Source organism: Candoia aspera, chromosome 14, assembly GCF_035149785.1.
Source record: "Candoia aspera isolate rCanAsp1 chromosome 14, rCanAsp1.hap2, whole genome shotgun sequence".
Lineage (NCBI taxonomy): Eukaryota > Metazoa > Chordata > Lepidosauria > Squamata > Boidae > Candoia > Candoia aspera.
Genome location: NC_086166.1, coordinates 11,761,210 through 11,784,644, shown reverse-complemented (window position 1 = coordinate 11,784,644; position 23,435 = coordinate 11,761,210). Strand labels below are relative to the sequence as shown.

The window sequence follows — 23,435 nt, the reverse complement described above, 5'->3', positions numbered from 1 at the left end:
AACCAAGTACTTTTTCCCTTTAGAGGCTTATTAAGAGTGGGAGATCCCTAAATTAGCCTCATCAGATAAAATATTGTTCAGTTATTCTGCATGGAATCCTGAAACTATTTCAATAAAATATAAAACCCTCTTTTGTTCAGCTGTACTGTATGTTCTCCATCTGGGAGCTGGAAATTAACTTTTGGCCCAAGATCAGCAAAATATGGATTTTGATGTCTCCTTTTTGAAGATAGAGCCTCAGTGCTCTGTAGCTGGCCAGTGAATTAGGTATAAACCTTTATACCAAAAGGTTTGTAAATCTAATACAAATGAGCAAGCGATAAATTTCACTTTGTTTAATTCAGTATAAAAAGAACTGAAGCTTTCTGGAGCCATCTTGGCTAGTAAAGAAGCAGGTTTTGTATAGAATCATGGGGACAAGAAACTGCTCACCCAGCAGACAATTAGAAGAAAACGACGAAGGGAAATTTTCCAGCAGAATCCCGAGCATTTGTCTATGCTGCTTTTTCAGGAAGCAGCAAAGTTACGGCCCCTTTCACAATATCCAACCTGCTCAGCTTTCAGGGCAGCTATCCAGACTCCAGCAGTTGTGACCTTCTCAGTTCTAGGCAGCCCCTGGATTTTAGGTCCAGCAGACATAACAATTCTCTTCAATTCAGGTGTATTCACATAGGTGACCGCATCCTGTGGGGCAGTGGGAACTGGTCTCCAGCCATTTCATGATATGTTGCAGATGACCACCATGACTGCAGCCTTGGCACCACACAAAGAGGCCCTTCACCACATGGTGGCACACAGCACACATGCTGGCACACTGCCGACACCTGAAAGGGACCACAGAGACAACCAACTGAAGGACACGGGTGGGGTTGCAGTGGAAGAACACACCCTCAAACACCCGAGAGATTCCAATCTCTGCTCAGCAATGAAGCTCAGCGCATGACTTGAGCCAGTCTCTCTCTCTCTCTCTCCCTCAGCCTGACCTATTTCACAGGGTTTGCGAAGGAACAGGACAAATGCAACCAATGAGGAACAGTCAGTGGCAGTCTTTGTAAGAGGATTCTGCAGTTGGAAGAGAGCATCAAATCCTTTTGCTAAAAATGGGCATTATAGGTGTAATGGTATGTGGCACAGAATGGAAAGACCTTGGGAGACGGGTGAAAAGATGCTGCCTAAGGAAGGGTCAGATAAGAAATGACTTAACCTGCAGCTGGATAGAGGGCGGGGCAAGACACTCAGAAGAGACTCTCCCTAGTTTCTTGGGCTGTGGGGACGGTGGGAGAATTGTACTTTCAGGCTTGCAAGATTGACGTCAGCCTTCTCAGGTAGACCAGACAGGAAGCACAACCAGATGAGCTAATTCTACTTTATTGTAAGGCTACACGAACAGAATCTTGCAGGTCTGAAAGAACAATTCTCCCCTCGTCTCCTTTACAGCCAAGAAACTAGCTGTAGCCTAGTTGTCTGAGCCTCTTGCCCCACCTGCTACTCAGCTGTGGGCTAAGCCGTTTCTTATCTGACTGTTCCCTAGGCAGCGTCTCTTTGCCCTGTCTCCCAAGGTCTTTCCCACAGACCATTACACAGGTGCAACATAATGAACTTCCGCACAGGACTCGATGTGGTGATTACAAGCTAAAAGATACAATCTACATCGTCACTGAAGGGCAGAAACCTCCCTGCTGCCTTCTGGTTACGAGGCAGCTCCCTGGGCTACGTTTGGTAACCCTACACAGAAGCAAAATCATCCCTGCATGGGTATTTTTGGCAACCAAGGTAGAGGGGCTGAACAGGTGTTACTACGCTAGACAACACAAGCTCTTTGGAGCTGGGGTGCTTTCTCCTTTTTTGAGAGGATTATATGATGCAGCACATCACAATCTAGGACCAAGGCATCACAGATGCCTCCGGATGCGAGGATGGTGCCTGATGACTGTGTATGTGTCATCTTAACCATGACCTCTGACTGTGATAACCTGGGCGAAATAATTATTGATCTTGTTCTACTGCCTTCTATAGGGAGAGTACTGCGTGTTAGCAGCCGTAAGCTGCTCACCGGTCACAAATCCAGCCCTTGTTGCTCATTGGCCGCTTGCAGTTGCTACAGTTGATGTGCAGGGTGGTGGAGGCCTGGTTGAAGCAGTTGATGGCCCTGCAGGTGCTCAGTTTGATCACTTCGTTGGAGATGTTCCAAAGCTGGAAGCGCTGCAGCAGGTCAATGTACGAAGTGTACCAATGCTCCTGTGGAAATGGAAGACACGGAGGGCGTTGCATCTCGATTTTCAGAAGCAGTCGCACCCTCTTTCTCCCAAGACCCAGACGCATTTGTGCTGCTTATGGACGCGCTGGCCTTTTCAGCTCAAAAATACAACTAAATGAAACACAGAGGAGCTCAGCGCGATGCGCAACTACAGGGGTGAACGGAGAAAGACCACACTGCTCTAATGGTTCTGGGTTTCACGTTTGGAGAACAATGCTGTCAAAGACTCCATGCTTTTTCCTGCTTCTCTGGCACAACTGCTTACTGCTCTGAGCCCATTCAGCGTCGCCTGCCCAAAAGAGACGGGCAAAGCTTTATGCAAATTAATGCTCCATCCCCATTTCTTTTCCTGACGTGCTCGCTTGAGTAGGGCAAGCAGAAAGGCAGCAACGGTCAGGAAGAGCAGCAGCAGCAGGCAACGAATTTCAGCAGCCCCCGCCCACCCCCGACAGGAGACTTAGCTGGTGCCCGGCTGGCCCCTGATGCTGCCCGGATGCCCAGGCGACAGCACCGCCACAGGTACCTGCGCCTGGTCATCGATCCCCTTCTTGATGCGGTCCCCCAGCACGATCAGGACCGACACGGCCATTTGCACGTCCCCTTGCTCGGCGTAGAAGAGCAGCATGTCGTGGATGATGGGGTTGAAGAAGTCGGCCGGCAGGCGGTTCTCATAGAGGGAGTGTGAAATGGAAATGAGGGAGAAGGATTCCACGGGGGTGAGAGACACGGTCTCTGCCTCGTTGCCGCTAACGTGGGGTGAGTCAGCTTTATCCTGCAGATGGTCCAGGGCGGCGGGGTTGTCCACGATCTCGTGGCGCAACGGAAAGGCTTCCTGGGGAAGGATGTATTCTTGCTCTTCAGCTGCAGGAAGACAGGGACCCATGAGGGGGAAAGAAAATGGGGAAACCCCATTCTCTCCTCCTGTCCCCCAGCTGAGTAAAGCAAAGGAACAGAGAAGGCACTCACGGTGAGGGTTCTCATGGTCCATCATGTACAGATCGTCTTCGTCCGCTTCCACGTCACCCAGGAGATAATCTGCAGGAACGTCACTTCCTTCAGTCTCCTCATTCTCTAGACACCCAAAGGGAAAAAAAAAGGAAAATATGCTTGCAAGGGCTGGATGGGGGTGTTTTGGTCACCAGCTCAGTGCGGGAACTCAAATTAAAGCATCCTTGACAGATGGCAGTCTAGCCTGCACTTGAACAAAACCAGCAAAGAGACACTCCCTCCTGCCTCCAAGGTTCACTGGTGATCTACTTGGCTAGTTTCCTGATGTTTGCTCAGAATCTGCCTTCCTCTAGCGTGGATCCATTTTTCTATACCCTGCACCCTAAAAGAACTTTGCACCTCCTTTTAGGGAACCCCTCTTCAGCTATTGAATGAACGGGGTCATATTCTGCTTCCTCAGCCATCTTTCTGCCGGGAGTGAATACACCCCCTTCCCTTGGCCTCCCCTTCAATCCCCTTCTAGGCCTGCTCACCATCATTATTGATCAGAGTCGAAGATGAATCCATGAGGATGGTTTCGGGACGGTTCTCCCCCTTGGTCCTCTCCAGCCTTGACTCGGTGCCTATTCCAGAGGGAATATCTTTCAAGTTAAAGCTGGGAGAGAAGCAGAAAATGCTGACGGTCCATGGTAAAACTCTCATTCCTGCATCCCCTTCTCCTTCACATTCCCAATGCTTGCAATTTTGGCTAAGCCATACTGTTTTTAATTCAGAGTTTGTCACTAACTGAGCTATCTCGAGCATCACCGGCTTGCCGATTCCTATTTTTCCTATTTACAACCGATTCTGAAAAAATACAGAGGTGCAAAAGATCATTCTGGGGATGGGAGGATTTAAAGTTTACATTTTAAAAGTGACACCAGTTCCTGTAACCTTCTCATTTAGAATCCCTGGGAGCCTGAAACTGCAAGCCAGCTTTCCCCCACCGAGCATCTTTCCGGATGTGTTGAACTACAGCTTCCTTTGTCCCACCCAGCACATCTCCCACCATGACTGGAATATCAAGTACAACCCAGTGCAGAAAGGCTAACCCAATATTTTCAGATAGTTTTGCTGTTCTTTCTCCCACTCAGGAGATACTCAAGTTCTTTCCACACCTGCTTTCCCACCTAGGGAGTCCCTTGGGCATCCACACAATGGCAAACAGCAACAGATGGGAAAGGTGTTTTCAGGGGTCAGAAATCAAAGAGAATCAAGTCTTTTAAAATATTACACAACAGTGGGATTCGTTCAACCGTTACGCAGTTGCTCCCACTCAGACATATGACATCACAGGCTGGTATCAGAACAAACTGTTCCCAAGCTAAATGGGGCTACAAGGTTCCATGTGGCTCACCTGGACTTGCCCCAAGTCACCCTTGACTGCGCATCTCCCCACTATGCAGAGCCCACAGTGCCGACCCCTCCCCTTCTCTTCACCTATTCATGAGTGGAAGGCTGGAACTGCTTTTCCCCAGGCTGTGATTGAGGTTCGTGGTCGGCACGGTGCTGGGGCTTGAATAAATAATCCGGAGCATCGTCCACGTCTGAGCAACCTGGAGAAAAAGAACAGGAAGGGCTAAGAACCCACCGGCTGAGTCTGTCAGTTGAAGGACTGTAATGGCATGTGGGAAAGACCGTGGGAGACAGGGGGAAGAGCTGCAGACTAGGCAACGGCCAGATAAGAGGCAGCTGAGCCCACAGAAGAAAAAGGGGCATGGGAAGCGTCTCAGAGGGACCCTCCCTAGTTTTCTGGAGAGTAAAAATAAGGAAGAAGGCTACAAGATTCTGTTACTGTAACCTTACAATAAAGGTAGTATTAGTATTCATGCTTGGGGCTCCTTGTCTGGACTACCTCGAAGGGCTGACAAGGACACATAACAAATGCACTTATGAAGAGCTGGTGGTGCAGTTAAGAAAACCCATGCAGGTTAGATCTCCCAGGCGATGGATTGGACACAAGCCCGGCTTTCATTTCTCAGGGCAATTTATTGCTCAGGGATTCCAGAGTTAGAACCTAGTTTATGACAGAGTGGGACACCAGAATACCAGCCTCTACAACTAGCAGGAAGGCAGGTATTTCTAGTGGAACTCTTATGGAGTGAAAGAGCCTAAACCTCTGCTTTTACCAGCTCAATAAAAGCTACTCTTTCTGTTTTCAGCACTACAGGCTGTTAACCAATGTGGTGACTGCGGGCACTGATGTACCACCCCCAGGAGCCAATCTTGATGCCCACCAGGCTTTTTAAGAAAGATTCTTGCAAAGAATTAACCCCCTAGCACAGTGTTTCTCACCTCAGTAACTTTAAGACATGTGGACTTCAACTCCCAGAATTCCCCAGCCAGCATGCTGGCTGGGGAATTCTGGGAGTTGAAGTCCACACGTCTTAACAGTTGCTGAGATTGAGAAACATGCCCTACAATTACAATAATCAACAGGAATGCTTTTGGGCTCCACCCAGAGAGGTGGCGACACTGAGCTGACCTTAGCTGATCTCAAAAAAGCCATGTACCTGGTTAGTACTTGGATAGGAGACCTCTCAAAAACTTGGGATTGTAGACTAGACTAGTAAACAGAAAAAAAATCTTGGAAGAAGGCAGTAACAAAGCACCTCTGCACTGATGAGAAGAAAACCTCATGGACTTATTCATGAAGTCTTGGGAGACAAGCTTGATTTAAAGGAGACCTTACCTTTACGTACCTTTGAACTCCATAAAAATCCCACAGAGAAGTTAATATTAGGCAGGGAAGATGGGCTAATTGCCCTCTGGTACATGAATGCTCTGTGATTGGCTATCACTGTGGGCAGGGCAATTTATTTATTTATTAAATTTGTCACCGCCCATCTGCTCCGACCGGAGGGACTCTGGGCAGTTTACAATATAAAACAATAAATTTATAGTAAAATTTCAATATAAAACACACTGTAAAACAATTTCACAGAGCTATCAAATATAATAAAATCCAGATGGCAATTCTATGAATCGGCAGACCTTTCGTGGTGTCCATTTTGTGAGCACACCCTCTGCATGTTCTTAAAATCCCAAATATGTCCCCAGCCCCAAAGGTGGCCTACCTGTTCTAAAGCAAGCCTCGAGCATCAGCAAAACCAGTTTCAGTTTGGACACACCTGTTCCAAATGCAAATCCCAATAGGGCAGGTCACCATCTCGGCCTGGGTGCCTGGCAGCCATCGAGTAAAGGCACGGCCTCCTCTAAATCCCCAGGGGGTCAAGTACTGAAGTGGAACAGCCCCATCACCAGATTAGAACCTCACCTGGTTGCGCTTGAGCTCTTTGGCTACTTTGGCGTTGTGGTCACACAGCTCTGCCAGCGGTCGCCCGGTCAGCACATACTGCTTGGCGGTTCGCACAAACCAGTCCATGCTACTGGCATCGCATTCTGCGTCGGCTTCGAAGATGCTGAGCACGCTGGAGGAGGAGATGAACTCAAACTGCTCGGTAGGGTCTAGCTTCCGCTTGAAGAAGATGGGGTAGCGCCGGTCGCCAAGGTAGGGCTTCCGGTTGGAATCAGAGGAAATGAGGCTCTCCTTGGCAGCAAAAGCGAGGTCTCCAAAGAGGCTGTAGCAGAGACCTTCTGGGTTTGCCCGTTCAATAGGCTGGCTGGCATCCTTGAAGATATGCTGGTAAAGAGTGCTATCCTTGGAACCTGAGAGGAGGAAGTAAGGGTCATGCAGATGGCGCCACACGATCCCAGTGGTGACATCTTTGTGCTCCTCAAACATGGCAGAGGGGATGAACGGGCGTCGGATGTCCCACACGTAGATGTTGTGGTCCACCATCATAGAACAGGTGGCAATGTGGTGCTTGCATTCTGGCCGCCACTTGACCCGGGCTACTGAGGCAATAGTCTGCACGCAGTAGATCTCTTTGGCCCGGTTGGTGTTCATGTCCCAGACCTTCACCATCTTATCTCGGCCCCCAGTTGCCAACCAGCCTCTAAAAACAGAGAGAGTTTATGGGGCTAAAGAACAGTTCAGCAACCATCTCTAACTTAGTACAATCGCACTGGAGAACCTGCAGCCTTCCAGGTGCTACTGAAAACTCCCTGCATCCCTCACCACTGGACAGATTGCTTGGGCCACCTGGAAGCTGTACGTCAGCAACATTAGGCAGGTCGCAGGCTTCAAACCCCAGAGATAAACAGTGATCGTCAATTGCTAGAAACTTGAAACGTTAAGAGGTTTTGTAGGAAACTTCCAGTGATTCTGAATAGGAGGGAATTTGTTCTGCTGTCACATCCATTACTATTGGCCCTACCTGGCAGACCAGACTAAGAAACCAATGCCGTCTAAGTCAGGACCACTTTTATTGTAACAGTTCTAGTAACAAAACCTTGCAAGTTGGGACATGCTCCCCGCTCCCTTTATCTTCATCTGAACTAGGGAGGGGCTCGTCTGAGATGTTTTCTCAAGTTACTTCCTTGGCCCAGGTTCAGGCCCCTCTTATCTGACCGCTGCCTTGGTAGCGGCTCTCTCTCCTGTCCTTCAAGGCCATTCCCTCTGCCCTCTACAATTACTCCTCTTTGTTGCATTAATTCACAGGAAATCCTCATTTCTGTTTTTTCCAGTCCAGAATCTTATTTCCACTCTTCGGAAATTAAACCGCACCCCAGAGACCTAATTCTAAGCCACGATTTCCTTAACCAAAGTTTGCTGAAGAAATCGCAACTGGCTGGCTTTACATGCTGGAGTACGCTACCAACCTAGGTGCAAAAACTAAAAGGCCAGGCTCACATAACATGCCAAGCCACAACCAACAGAAGGAGAGAACGTTACACGTACTTCTTTGCGCTGTACAAAATAAAGGCTGAATATAACTCTGATAAAATAAACGATTTTTTAAAAATCTCAACTTATTGTTTTGAAAGGACAAGACGTTTCTCAAATGCTTAACGGCTACATAGGAATCCTTTGCTCAACGGAACTAAGATAAATGGTCAGAAAGGGCAAAATAATGGAATAATTGGAACATGCTGCCCCCCGAAGTGAGGCGGGCCCCTTCGCTCCCGACCTTCCAGAAGGGTTTGAAGACCTGGGTCTGCCGCCTCGCCTGGGACGGGAAGGGCAATAGCTGGTGTAGAGTTCTCCCTACTAAATGGAAATTTTCCTACTCGGATTTTATATTTACATTTATTATTTTAGTATAATAAATATAAATATAAAATACTATTATTTTAGTATTGTGGACGTTGATTTCGTAATTTTATGTGCTGAGGTTTTTAAAGGATAATTTTATTGTCAACCACCCAGAGTCCCCCTTTTTGCGGGGAGATGGGTGGTAATAGAAATTTGAATAACAAACAAACAAACACATAAAAAATAATAATGCTTAAAATATGAAGTGCAGCAACAAAGTGCTTCAAGAGAGATTGCGCGAGGAGAAGGGAGTCGGAAGAGCTGTTGAGAGAAGAACCCCAAGTAACTCAGTCAGAAGGCGCCAGGAAACAAGGAGGGCAGAGAAAAGCGTCAGAGACCGAAAACACGCCCACACGTGTTCATACCTGTCCTCTGGATGCCAGTCACAACAGAACACGGGCCCGTTGTGGGCTGTGAACATCCTCTCGTACCGGTCAGGCCGGCGGATGTCCCACAGTTGAACGTTGCCGTTTTCAAAGGTGGCGGCAAAGGTGAAGTAGTCCCGGATGCTAAACTGGACATCACGCACGCTTTCTGACTGACCTGAAGGAGGCAGAAACAGTGTATCAGGCTGACTTTCTCCATGGCCAGTCATCCAGGTCAGTCTTGGTCAACCTAGGCAACTTGAAGATGGGTGGACTTCAACTCCCAGAATTCTCCAGCCGGCACGGCTGGCTAGGGAATTCTGGGAATTGAAGTCCACCTATCTCAAAGCGGCCAAGGCTGAGAAACACTGACCCAGGTGAAGCTCCCCATTTGAAAACGGGTTCCATCTCAGCCTTCCCCCAGCCTGGTGCTCCTCCAAGCGTGCTAGGCTTCAGTGCCCATAACCTCCTAGCTACCGTGGGGGCTGGGGATTATGGGAAGTGAAGCCTCCTCACAAGGACAAGGTCAGATCCTCTTGTTTCCACGCATCCTTTTAAAACTTTTCTTCTATTCTAATCATCTCAGCACACTTTGTTTTTGGAAAAGCCCCTGTCCCAAATGTGACCCGGCCAGGTTGTGCACTCATTCTGTTTCCAGGCAGTACAAAACAGGTGACGGTACTATTTCGAGTAATCTTTCCTTAACTAAGAAGAGTAAAAGAAAACAAGCCCCATGGGGGAACTGCAAATGCAGTCATTCTGCTGGAAAGTGGGTCTTCGAAGATTAGTTTTAGCTTGGGAGTGGCCACTGGCTGCTGGGCTAAATTTAACCTCTTTTAAAACAACACACAACAGGGCTTCTCTCTCTTTCCTGTTTATCTATCAGCCTTGCAACTACCAATTAACACGTTAAACCCCAATTTCTTTTTATTAAAGAGAGAGAGAGGTTTTCTATAAACAACGGGTCAACACATCTATAACTAATGTGTCTGAAATCCAATTCTGAGATTTAAAAAAAAAAACTATAGCTATTATGGTTTTCAATACGGCATCTATTTTTATTAATTTCGCATTATGGTAACTTAGCCCCAAGGTGTCATGAAAGACTGGACGAGGTCTGCACCAGAAGAAAAAGATAATCAGGGCAGCAACTTTTTGACAAGAAGCTGGCAAAACAGACTTGGTTAACCATCTTCAAATGTATCCACTTTGCAACGTCTTCAGCCACCTGAACCTCTACAAATGTGCTTTCAAGAGCCCTTCAGAGCACTTCTGTTCTTCTCAGTAGTGTAATATAACTCCACCCATCCTACTCTACAGGTAGTCCTCGCTTAATGACAGTTCAGACCAGCATTTCAGTTGCTAAGTGAAGCAATCATTAAGCGAATCCAACCTGATTTTACAACCTTTTTGTGGTGGCTGTTAAGTGAACCACATGGTCGTTAAGAGAATCACACAGTCCCCCGTTGATTTTGCTTGCCAGCACCAAACCCTATTGGCTTGGAAGGTCGAAAATGGAGACCATGTGACCACAAGTCACTGCGATGGTCATAAATGCAAACCGGTTGCCAAGCACCCAAATCATGATCCCATGACTCAAAGGGACATCATGACAGTCGTAAGTGTGAGGACTGGTCACAGGCTGGTTTTTCCAGCACCATCCTAAGTCCAAACCGTCACTGAACAAATGGTCATTAAGCGAGGACTGCCTGTATTCATGAGGAAGTCAGCAACTCCCAAAAAGGAATCCTTACCTGAGAAAGTGCTGACCGAATCCTTCTTCCGCAGGTCAAAGCACTTCATATAGCCATCCTGAGACCCACTAAGGAGCATATATACCTCCGTAGGGTGGAAGCACACCTTGTTCACTGTTCGCTTGTGCTCCATGAAAAGCTGGTCCTGTTTATTCCGGGAGGGCTTGCCAAGGTTCCACGTCACTACCACGCCATTTGTGGCTGCCGTGGCCAGCAAATTCTCATCCATCTGGTGCCACACCACATCGGCACAGCTGAAGTTCAGAGATGGCTTGCGGCCCACGCGCAAGTTCAGTTTTTCCACAAACTGGTCTTCTTCAATGGAGTAGATCTTAAAAATGTTGCGCCCAGCTACCACCACCTGGGCAGCATCACGGCACACGCTTATGGCATTAGAAGGGGCATCCAGGTGGCAGCACATGGTCCGTCCAGTGATAGTATTGCCACCAAGAGCGGTGGTCACCCTGGCCATTTTCTCCATGGCTCCCCACAAATCCGAAGGTTTGTCCAACAGCCAGGAAGACAAAGCAGCAACAGCTGTACCCTGAAGCAACATGGCAACATTAAAAGCAATCTGCGACAAATTGCACAAGTCAACACTTCATATGCGCTTCCACTCAATTATGGGACTGCATCTTCACGGAAGCAACAGAATCCAACCTTTAAACACACGAAGCAGATGGCGCTCTTGCAACTGAGCTGCCACAGTTTCAAATTTGTTTTTAAATTTTACTTTCTCCGCTTCTCCCTGAAATAGCTCAAAAACTCCAAGACTTTTCCTTCTTGTTTTCCCCCTTTCCTCAGAAACTGACAAATTCTTCTCCTTGCCAAAAACGTCTGAGGGAACCCAGGAAGCTTTTGGGACACAAGAGAGAAGAGGTCCAAGACAGCTATGCAACGCAAAGGAATGGGAAAAATCTCTTAACCACTGATCCTCCCCCCAAAAGTAAATAAAAGTAAGACTTAGAGTAGAAAATTGCTATTTGCTGCTAGGGTTACAACTTCCCTGCACAGAAACCTCTTTTGTATGTTCTTTGTAATGAAGAACACTAAACGTTTGGGCTTCCAATGGCCTTTCCCATCCGGCATTGTCCAAATGTGTTAACTACAATGCCCATCATTCATGGCCTGCTGGAAATGATCCAAATTGCAGTCTACCGTATCTGGGGGATGGTATGTTGGGTAAAGGGTAGGATTTATTCAGGGCTGCAGCCCGGTACACGGCAAAGCATCCATTTTTAAAATTTATTATTCTCCTCGATGTTTTTTCCTAGGAAAATTATAGCATGAATATAACATGCACAGTGGGTGCATACATTCACACATACATGTATATTCTTCATGTATGTATGCCTGTATAAGAGAAATAATAATAAGAGCAAAAATAATAAACATTGTTACTGGTATATACAAGCAAGCACGTGTGAAATACCTGTCTGTGCACATCTGTCTTTCTATAATGTATGTGTGTGCTATGTATGTCAAAAAAGTTAGTGTTATATCCCACGAAAGGACATTAAATGCACATCTGCACGTGTGTATGTCAGTCTTCAGATGTATACATCAGTGTATCTAAAAAGGCAAGAAAAACAGTGAAATTTAACAAATTTACTGCTAAATTTGCGCATGGATGTGCATACAATGCATGCATGCGTTTGCATGTATTGTATACCTAATCTGCTTATAAACATAATAAAATAACAAATTGTTGCTCATTAAAATGCATGTATGCATACATCTTATATACAAAGATGTGTGTCTGCCTAAAAAGTTAATAAAAATTGTTGCTGGTTAAAATGCATGTGTACAAGCATATGTGGACTTTCTATATAAAATAAAAATAATAAATATTGTTGCTGGTTGCAATGCATGCGTGCAAATATGCGTATCTTACATACAAACTCGTTTGTCTAAAAGTAAAATAAAAATAGTAAGTATTGCTGCTGGTTAAAAGGCACGTGTGAAAATGTGTGCCTTGTTCTTATAAACTCATGTGTCTGCCTAAAAAAAAAATAAAAACAAAAATAAAATAAACAAAAATAAAAACAAAACTTGCTGCTGGTTAAAAGGCAAGCGTGGAAATATGGGCGTGTGTGCATTTGACATGCAAATTCGTGGATCTGTCTAATAAACATCATAAAAATTAAGGTTGGTTGCTATGCATGCGTGCCTAGGCGCATGCGCCCCTTCCCACATAAAGGCACGCGCGGGGCCGGTCTACCGAACCGACGGGGTTCCCGAGGGCGGGACGAAAGGGCTGAGAGAGCGAGCGCTTCCGGTCCCGCCCTTTGGGGCACTCCCCCCCGCATCCCCAGCCAGGCTCTCCTCGAGGCGACCTTCTTTCCTCCCGGGAGTCCCCGAGCCACAACTCACCTCACACGACGGCCTCCACCGGTCTTCTGCACCGGAGCAGGGCCGGAGTCGCCGGGCCGTCTCGCCGCAGTGTAGCTGCGGTCCCTCTCGAGCGGCCCGACTCGGGCCTAGCCGCCATCTTAAATTACCCGGCAGGCCTTTCGGGGCTTAAGATGGCGGAGGCCGTCATTCCGCGACTGGTTCTCCTCCCCTTCCCGTCTGGACACGTGATGTGGCCTCGGGAGGCTCTATAACAGGATGGGTCGTACCATTTCAGGCCCGGGGGGGGGGGTCGGCATTGCTCGAGTTTGCTTTGCGTGGGATTGAGCCGTAGAGAGGGAAAGCGAGTTGGAACCCACGGGCGTTGCCTTTCTTCTTGCAAGGCTCCAGTAGAAAGCTAGCAATGCAGCACCGCTCCCCAGAAGCATTGTTTGTTTATTATTTTATTTATTTATTAAATTTATATAGCCGCTCATCTCAAGCTTGTGACTCTGGGCAGCGCCCATGATATAATTATTACCCAACAGTAATTATACAATTTTAAAAATATAATTGTATATTGTACACATTTTATATATGTGTATAGAATTGTGTGTGTGTATGCAATATATAAATAATTATATAAATATACCATTGCTAATTGTATTTGGGGTGTGTTTATCCAATGCACCTGAAGCTGTGGTTTATTGAATCAGTCATAAGTAGTAGTAGTTTACTTCATTGATTAGTCAATTGACGATATCAAAGCATCAGCCATAAGTGATCAACCATAAACCATGATGGCAGGGCTACAATAATCAGTTTTATGCATAAAACACATTTATTTATTTATAAATTTATTCACTGCCCATCTCCGCCTCATGGGGGACTCTTTAAGACACATGTTTTTTTTTCAACCTTGACATTGTATACTAGCATACTGGCTAGGGAATTCTGGGAGTTGTAGGCCACACATCTTAAAAGTCGCCGAGGTTGAGCAACACTGGTTTAGCTTGTTGTCTTGACCCAGCAAGGGTGTTCAGGAGCTGCATTCACACAACAAACAACTCAGTTCTGAGTTAACCCAGTTCATGGATTCAAACAAGCCTTTTGAATCCTAAACCTCGAGGCAGAAAGAAACCCAAAATTCACTGATAATCTGAGGCAGCAGAGAAGCCTACTTAAATAAATAAATAAACAACAAACTGAACGAACCGGATTTGCAGATCAGGTTACACAGTTAAAAAGAAGGGTTAAAATTAATTAAATCTGTCACGCAGTACAAAACAAATGTCTGCTAGGTCTTTCTCTGTTAATAATCCTGTTGCACAAAACCAGTCAGTATGTTAGGTTTCTGCTTGCCCAGAATTTGCAAGCCACTCCCTGCTTTTATGGAGCTCTCCACAATGGCAAGTTATAAATGTATACTTGTATGGACTGTGAAAGAATTTAAGCCATTTGAATATTAATAAATATTTTACCACAGCGGTCCTGAGCATAACAAGAGTTTTTTAAGTACAGTAGATCATCCATTAATCAGCAAGCTTTTAGCATAGCTTTCCCTCTGCATTAGTGGTTAGATTTCAAGAGGAAGTTGGTCAGGCAATTAGAACTAGCGGAAAGTTGTGGTTTGACAATTAACTAGTGTGATGCAACACAGAGAACCTATTTTAAACTTTTTGTAACCAATCACATTACACATTCGTAGTTTCTTGATAATAAATGCACCCTGTTTTCTTTGTACAGTGCAGAGGTCTTGCCCATGGAGTGTTACTGAACATGTCCATGGGTGCTTAATCTGGCTTTGCAAACCCGTAACAAATTTTGGAGGCAGGCCTCCTCTGCATATTGCCCTTTTGAGTAGAGAAAACAAACCTCATCTTGAGAGGGAGAGAAAACTTGTTAAGTCGAAAATGGGATAATTAAATCAGAACTTCCCTCTTACAAGAGGTGGGGACAGCATATTGTATAGGGGGACAGATCAATGTTATCCAGGCCAGCCATGCTCCAGGAGCAGTGAAGGGATGGAAACCTGAATCTGATATGGTGACGTAATTTTTCAATAAATACATACAGTGTTTCTGCAAGGCCTTCGTCTTGCTGATGCTGAGATGAAAATGACACTATTGAGCAAACCGTAGTCTATAGCCAGGGTGCACAACACCCAGTTTTGCATGGCGTGGCCAGAGCTGTACTCTGAAAGGGTGAATGGGTGCCTTAAGTCTTTGAGGGTAGAAATCCCAACACTTCGGGGAACAGAACAAAATAGGCATTCTTCTGAAATTATACACCCAGTTTGTTTCTTAACCCCCCAAACTATAACCTACCCACCAATATATAAAGAGTCAAAACATTACACCGCAGTAACATTTGGGAGGTGGCAGAAATGCACTCCTGGTGTACAAAAGATGCTTTAATATTAGGGATTCCCCCTGAGCGCACTTCATTTCTCGTTCAGAAATGTATTACCGTATTGTGTTAGAGCAGTGTTTCTCAGCCTTGTCAGCTTTGAGACGTGTGGACTTCAACTCCCAGAATGCCCCAGCCAGCATTCTGGCTGGTGAATTCTGGGAGCTGAAGTCCAAACATCTTACAGCTGACAAGGTTGAGAAATACTGTGTTAGGGGAAGTCCAGCATGGTATTCTTTTCTAAGCTGAACAAGAAACTTTGGTTGTAAAATTTTCATATGTATATATTGTGCTATTAACTACACACCTACCAGTGAGGCACAAAAAAACCCTCCAGCCCCAGATCATTAGTGTTTTTAATTTTTTAATATATATTTTTATAAACAGATCACATGATAAAATAACACAAGAAACACTTACCAAATATAAGGTTATATCTTCAGAATATACAGGAGAAGGAGGCTTGTATGTACAATAAGAAAATGGTTTTCAGAATTTTTTTCTCCCCCCCCCCTTTTTTTTTTTTAAATAGCAATCTGAAATATCACAGCTTCTTTCAGTAGCTTTAAATAATACTTTGGACCGGCAGACACTTTAAGCAGGGGTGCTAGGGAAGCTTCTGGAGCACAATTCTCGACAGTCTCTTGTGCAAGACTGGTTGAAATGGAAAGGCAGTTCCTGTTTGGGCCAGGAGGACTTGCACAGAGAAAAATAAAATAAAAATAAAAATTCCTCAATGGATTGTGCCCTATCTTTGGACCAAGATCTTGGTGGAACTCTTGCAGAAAATGGAGTCACCTCTCTGGAATGGGATGAATTCTTTCTTTCAGAAAACCAAGAATATAAGTGCTGACTTAAGTCAATTTCTCATCCTTTCCTACAGCTTCCCCAGGTGATTGTTTTGTTTTGTTTTGTTTTGTTTTATATATATAACTTGAAAAAGTTTGAAAATTCTTGCACAAGTGGACCAGGCATTGTAATATCATTGCTGCTGCAGCTACTTTTTTTGCCGCTGGCTGACCATGTGGGCCACAAATAGGTAACATCCTAAGGTGGGTAAGTGGCAACGCCAGTGTATTATTCCTCCAAGCGTAAGACCACAGTTGTGTATCTCTTTACTTGGGCATCCAATCCATCAAGTAAAATAGGTGTAAATCGGTACAGGAGGTCCTTGCTTAACAACCATTTGTTTAGTGACAGTTCGTGCTTAAAACAGTGCTGAAAAAAACCGACTTACAACTGATCTTCACACTTACGACCACTGCATCGTCCCCATGGTCACATGATCATGATTTGGGAACTTGGCAACCGGTTTGCCTTTATGACCCTTGCAGTGTCCTGCGGTCACATGATTGCCATTTTCAGCCTTCCCAGCCAGCTTCTGGCAAGCAAAATCAATGGGGAACCACATGGTTTGCTTAATGACTGTGGTGATTCACTTAATGATCGTTGCAAAAAAGGTCATAAAATCAGGTTGGATTCGCTTAATGAACGCTTCACTTAGCAACCAAAATTCTGGTCCAGTTGTGGTCATCAAGCAAGGACCACCAGTACAAGAAGGTGGAAGCAAGAAAAGTCAAAACTCTTTGTCTGGCTTTATAAAATACTCCAAGCCTCATCCCCAGGGACCACTCTGCTGCCGGTCTTCAGATAGGATTGATCTTTGAAGTGTGCAAAGCATTTTGGGTTTGAGACGTTATGAATTTGAATGCTTCAAGTGCAAAACAGGCTGTTTCAAGCCTTTTGGGAGCCTGGCAACCTTGAAATGGAGTTGAAACCATGCCAAAATAGTAGAAGCAGCTATGGGGTGCTCAAAATAGGATATTTTGAATTTGGGATGTTTGGTACACCCCTTTCCTGTAACTGCTGCCTGATCTTTTTGCACAGAGCTGCAGAGGACTGAACCCAAGAGATCCAGAATGCAAACAGAGGCTCTGCCATGGACCACAATCCTTTCCCCTTGTAATAGCTTGACAACTCACATCTTTACTTCAGTTGCAGGAATAGCTCAGTGGTTGATTACCATTTTAAGAAGTTTGCTAATTTCGTTGTTGGTAATATTGGGGATGTCTCTATGTCAGTGTTTCTCAAACTTGGCCACTTTAAGAGGGGTGGACTTCAACTCCCAGAATTCCCCAGGTAGCATAGCTTCCTGGGGAATTCTGGGAGTTGAAGTCCACCCCTCTTAAAGAGGCCAAGTTTGAAAAACACTGCTCTATGTGGTTGCTAAGAGTTGAAACCAACTTGATGGCACATAATTAAAAAAAAAATGTTGGGAAATCTTTAAAGGATTGGCTGGTCCAATGGCATATGAGATCAGTATAACAAATTAACTTTGCAGTCTGATCAACTTTAAAATTGATTATTACATAATCACAAATGTGTAAATTATGTCATTATTACCATGCCATTAATATACATGGAGGCTGAGAGGGTGTATCTCTGGCCTGCTGAGTAGTTCATGGCAGAGACAAAGCTTGAACCAAGAACATCTGGAGTCCTCATAACCATCCCGCTTCTGTGCTCGCATTCATCCATTTTAATCACCAAGCTCGAGTGTGCCACATTGTCGGTGATCCAGAAAAAAGTGCCGCTGAACATAACATGCAGCAAACCCACATCTGTCTCATTTGCTGCCAGAATTGATCCTGCTCTGGATTTTACAGACTGTAACTCCTTCCAATAATGTTATTGACTCCAGCAAGAGAGAGTGATTTCCACAAAACTCTGGTCCAAAAAAAAAAGATTTCTTTTTTTGCTAGCACCCCTCTCCTTTAGAAGAAAATAAAAAATATGCACCCTTTCAAAAGGCACTCTGCTCAATGGCTTTTTCTTCTGAATTCTCTCTCAAACATCTTACCCCAAAGCATCCATGGGGGGTCCAAAAAGTCAAGATGGCAGCCACAGCCATCTTGACTTTTTTGACCCTGCTGCAGATGTTCTTGGTCTTGCCCCTCTTACACTGACATTTCAAGGGGGGGCTGTGGAAAATTTTGACCATCGTGAAATCAAGGGCTGTCTCCCACATGATTTTCTTTATTCATATCTGGTGTCCACCTCTCTCTCCCTCTTTCTCTCTTTTCCTATGATACACTCCAAAATGTAAAAAATAAATGTCAACAAGTTGAGATAAAATTGCATTTGCAAATACTCATCTGGGTAAAGACAGCTGTTGGTGGGGAGCCAAGATTAGCTATGGTCTGTGTCAAACATATGTGCAGTGTTAAAACCTGCAGGTGGTATAAGAGCCACAACTCTGAAGCTGGGGCTGGATCTTGCATTTGAAAGCCCCCCCTCAATTAATCAGCCAATCTAAAGTCTACGTTTCCTTTTTATGCATTGAACCAAGCCCCGAGACTGTGTTTCTGTCTGCACTTGTAAACTGCTTAGAAAAGTGTGTCTCCAAGATCAAGCCAATGATGAAGCTTTAGTTTCAGCATTTCTCTGTCCTGAATTCCAGCATACAAGCTTTTGGGGGTCCTTTCTCTACACCAGTATTTTTGAAACTTGGCCACTTTAAGATGTGTGGACTTCAACTTCTGGGAGTTGAAGTCCACACATCTTAAAGTGGCCAAGTTTCAAAAATACTGTTCTACCCCAGTATTTGCAACCTGATCCTCGCATTTCACCCTCACTCCCACTCTGTGTCATACCCTCTGCTAACAACCATGGATTTCCACAGGACATAGGTGGAGGGAACAGGCCAAAAGAGCAGGAAGTTGTACATCATCATCATCAATCATCATCATCATCATCAGTCATCATCATCATCTTTATCACCATCAGATTCTTAAAGCTTTACAGGGATGCCACGGCAGCAAAACCTTTGCATTTCTATGAATTGAGATAGGTTTTTTTTAAAGCAGTTGTTAACCCAAATTTGCTTGTGAGCGTGGTCAAAATGGCAGCGGAGGAGGCAATGTCCAGGAGCATCTGTCAAAATGACATGAGGTTGGTCATCCAGCATCAGGAGGCCCATAAGTGCTGGATTGGGCAAGCAGAGAGACCGCAACATACTCCTGCTGCTAAGGTGGCGGCTTACACAGAGAGACCAGCCCTCGAAAGTGGTGTGTGAATCAACTGGCCCAAGGGAGGATGTGATTGGAAGACAGATAGATGGCCTCTTTGCAGAAGATTCACAAACAAATTGAGTTTTCTTCCCCTACCCCCCATCATCCCATCTCTCTTCATGCATGATACTCTTTGAGAACTCAAAACTCCCCCCCACCCCTTCCTATGATGCTGGACATTTAGTTGGACTTTAGCAAATGATCCATGCAGGATATTTAGCCTGTGATCCCACCCATCCCCATAAGATGATGAGCATGAGATTCCAGTTTTGGGTTCTTAGGAAAAGGATGAAGCATTTGCAAAAACAGTATCTGCACATCCCGGGCGGAAATTCTAGGGGCAGCTGATCTGGAGGAATTGCAGGCTGGAAGGCATCTATCAACGTGCTGCTGGGCACAAGAATCCTGGAGCGGACCGTGAAATTAGGAAAGTTACTTTATTGTGGGCCAGACTACAGGCCTAGCTAAGCCGGTGCAGCCAGGGGTATCTGCAAGATGTGGTCAAAAAGTCAAGATGACACCCGCAATGGTGCAATTGAGGCTCTCCCGTGTTTATGTTTGTGCAACGCGCATCGAAAACAGGGAGAGCATCGATTGCCCCATTGTGGCTGCCATCTTGAATTTTTTGACCATACTGACAGACACCCCTAAGGGTTTTGCTTTAACTTCCCAGCCTAGCCTATCGTTCTGTCACCCATGAACTAAACCGGCCTGATCCTGCTTGTCATTGTCATCTCGCTGGGCATTAACATCATAATATATTAAGAGCAACCTCCTATCTCATCACCAGCTTACAATAATTTCACTCCCTTTTAGATCTTAAGTCTAAAGAATCTTGGGAAGTGTAGTTTGGTAACAGTTTGGTAACTACGGTGAATTTGGGGTAGTGCATGTTTATCCATTTATTATTTGCTATGGCTAACCTGCACTGCTAGAACTGCCTTTCGTATATTTATCTCATTCTTTTCCAAAAGCCAGTGATGCGTCATGTCTCAGTCATTGTTCTGTAGTGAGAAGCATTTTATGCCACCTTCTCTCACCCAGAGTCTTCAGCATCCATCAGATTCCTGATGTGTTGGGTGGGAGTGATTGGCCTTGCAGTGCAGTGTATCTGGAGGACTCCAGGCTGGAGAAGACATTTAATGTGACATAGAAAAATCCAGGGTTGTGATGGTAGCAATTTTAGAAATTGTTGGGAAAACAGACAGGTAAGGGGCCCTGCCATACTTGGAGCGTCCACAGAGTAAGGTCAAAAAACTCAATATGGTGGCCACAATGGAGCAATTGATGCACATAAAAAGTATGTGGAGCCTCAATCATCCCATCTTGACCTTTTTGACCATATCCTGCAGAGACCCCAGGACCGTTCCCTAGAAGTAAACCTGATGGGATTCAATTGGACTAACTTTGGATTAGAGCAGGGTTTCTCAACCCTGGCTGCAAGATGTGTGGACTTCAACTCACAGAATTCTGGGAGTTGAAGTCCACACATCTTCAAGTGGCCAAGGTTGAGAAACACTGGCTTAGAGAGATAAAGGATTGCCCTGAGAGCACATTGTTTAATTGTTTATTTTAATAATGTGCTATTGATACCTTTAAACTATTAAACTATTACATATTAAAATAAATAATTTAATCAATTGCTGCAAAATTAAGTTCTCATTTGATTTGGATAAGGTTTATTGATTTTTTCTGGCTAGGTAACTGGCTCAGAAAATGATGGGATGTGATCAAAATATTACGTGAATATACCATATAGAAGGATAAATAGATAAACCATATAGATCAGAGTCAATCTGATCTTGAAGTATACAGTTTCAAATGGTTTTAGTCTCCTTTTGCTCTCTGCTATTAATCGTGCTCTAAATAGTTACTTCTTCTTAGCCAGTCTATTTCTAAACACTTTTTCTAATAGGAAATCTGAAAGCAATGGGACTTAACTTTGATGTTACAGTTGTTGATACAATCTTGGTTTGCTTAGAGCTTCATTTGAATCATAAATGGGTGGGACAATGGCCTGCCTTGTTTTTTTTTTAACTGTCTCTTTCTCTTTTTAAGGTAAACCAGTGCATACTTTAAAAAAAAAATAGTGTAACCATTTCTCAGCTTAAATCATATAAAATATAAAATCATAACCTTTATTAGGTTGTTAAAAAAAAAGGTAAAGCCTTAAAAGGAAGAGTTGGTCTGGAACAGTGCTTGTCAACCTCGGCAGCTTGAAGATGTGTGGACTTCAACTCCCAGAATTCCCCAGCCAGCACAGTCACATAGAATTCTGGGAGTTGAAGTCCACACATCTTCAAGCTGCCGAGGTAGACAAGCACTGGTCTGGAACCTACTGAGAGTTCTCCAGACTGTTATAATTTCTGGGTGGGAATTTAGCAAAGGTTTTCTACCCATATGCAGCCAAGCCACTTTTCTGCTGAATTTGGACAGCATTCTGCAAAATGAGAGGCAGCTCATTGGCCTGAGCCAAGGAAAGCTGCAGCAGATCCAAATGTGTCTGTTATCTGGCCGCATTGCATTGCTGTCTATGGGATGCAAGGAAAAAACATACGCATCTGTTGCCTGGCTTAGAGTCCTGAAAGTAGGCAGCATACAAATTACTGCCTACGTATCTAAATAAGCAAGCAAGCAAGCAAGCAAGCAAGCAAGCAAGCAAGCAAGCAAGCGTTTGGATGATTTCTCCCAATCTATTGGACTGGGAGAAATAAATATTAGGGAAGGTTTGGAATCAGGCCAAGAGATCAAATGCATGAATTTCCTTAAACCTAATTCGTTAGGGGTGCAAGCTGAGTGTTGGGGAAGATGATGGGTCGCGACAGCGCTTAAGGTGAATGAGATGACCAAATCTCTGTCTTTGTTTTTCTCTCCTAAGCCCCAGCCTTCCAGAAAGAGGAAACTAGCTGTTAACTGAGATCTGGACTGATGCTTTGCAGAGGTCTTTCAACATTAGTTCAAGGCTGTTGGGCCAAGGGCCTCCTGTGGCTTTCAAGCTGCAGGTTGCCCACCCTCTTAAGCAGATTGGGCAGGAGGAAAATGTGTCGGGCTACTTTTTCATTAAGCCACTCCATATAGCTAAGTTCACAAGCATCGCATTCATATACCTCTGATTGGTGTGATTTTTCAGAGCTAATCAAGAACGAGTTTGGCAGTTTGGGGAAAAGGATGGAAACGGTATGAGTGGGTAGCCAGCTGTCTTTTAGCACAGAATTTTGGCATCAGTGCATGGCTGGCACTGAAATTCCAAGCTCGGATGAAGCCCTGGGCAAGATGCGGGTGCTGGGAAGACTCCAAAGCAATCGTGGTGCACAGTGCCTGTGGTCCGCTGGTATACATGGAGGGCATTCACTCAGCTGCTGGAAGAGCTCAAGAGGTGGTAGAATCAGGCCAGGTTTTTTGGCATTGCACCTTCCTCTCCCTCTGAGATCAGAACTGGAGGAACATGCTCGTTTTGGTGGGTGGTGGGTTTTGTTTTTTGTGTTTTTTTGGCTTTATTTAAATCTGTAAGAAAATGAGGTGGCCACTGAAGGCACTCATGAGCTGAAAACTGTCTAATAAGCTATGCCCGTCTTGGCTCAAGCCCAGAAGCCTTGCAAGTCAGCTGCTTCGGGACCTGGGGAGACAACCACTAAGGCCATTTTCCCTAACTGGGCCGCCCCGGACATGCTGGCCTACCCCTTCCATCACCCCCAGCCTGCCTGCATTGATTGCCGCCTCCCCTTTCTCTTCCTCCAGAGAAGGTAGAGTGACATGCAAGGGCTACTCCATATGGAAATATCCCCTTTGCTGCCCTTTTAGTGGGGCCTGGAAGGAAAACAACGAGGAGCGCCTGCCATTCTCCCTGCCCAACAGTGGGGTCAAGAGAACGTTGGGTGCAACATGGTCTGAAGTCTGCCTTCAAGACAATCTCGCCTGGTTTCCCCAGCTCTGTGGGATGCAATTCAACAAAAGTCATGGCTTCCATTGGTTCACCTGTCATCCCTGCTCCTCTCCAGCATATTAGCATGCGTGGGACTGGATCTTGGGGGAAGGAAACACATGAGGTGGGGGGTTGGGAATAAAGAAGACATGGACTTATCCAACCATCTTTGGAGAGCAGAA

At 45.1% G+C, this 23,435-nt stretch overlaps 1 protein-coding gene across 1 annotated transcript; it reads right to left on the bottom strand.

Annotated features, from left to right (window-relative positions):
• Positions 1–320: 320 nt before the first annotated feature.
• WDR24 (WD repeat domain 24) lies at positions 321–11,075 on the bottom strand. Its single transcript, XM_063314651.1, has 9 exons — positions 10,522–11,075; positions 8,768–8,945; positions 6,522–7,203; positions 4,685–4,800; positions 3,739–3,860; positions 3,224–3,328; positions 2,781–3,118; positions 2,054–2,238; positions 321–824 (listed from the first exon to the last, which is right to left on the bottom strand). Exons 1-9 carry the CDS (start codon positions 11,000–11,002, stop codon positions 656–658), a joined length of 2,376 nt encoding a protein of 791 aa, XP_063170721.1. The 5' UTR covers positions 11,003–11,075; the 3' UTR covers positions 321–655.
• Positions 11,076–23,435: the final 12,360 nt, after the last annotated feature.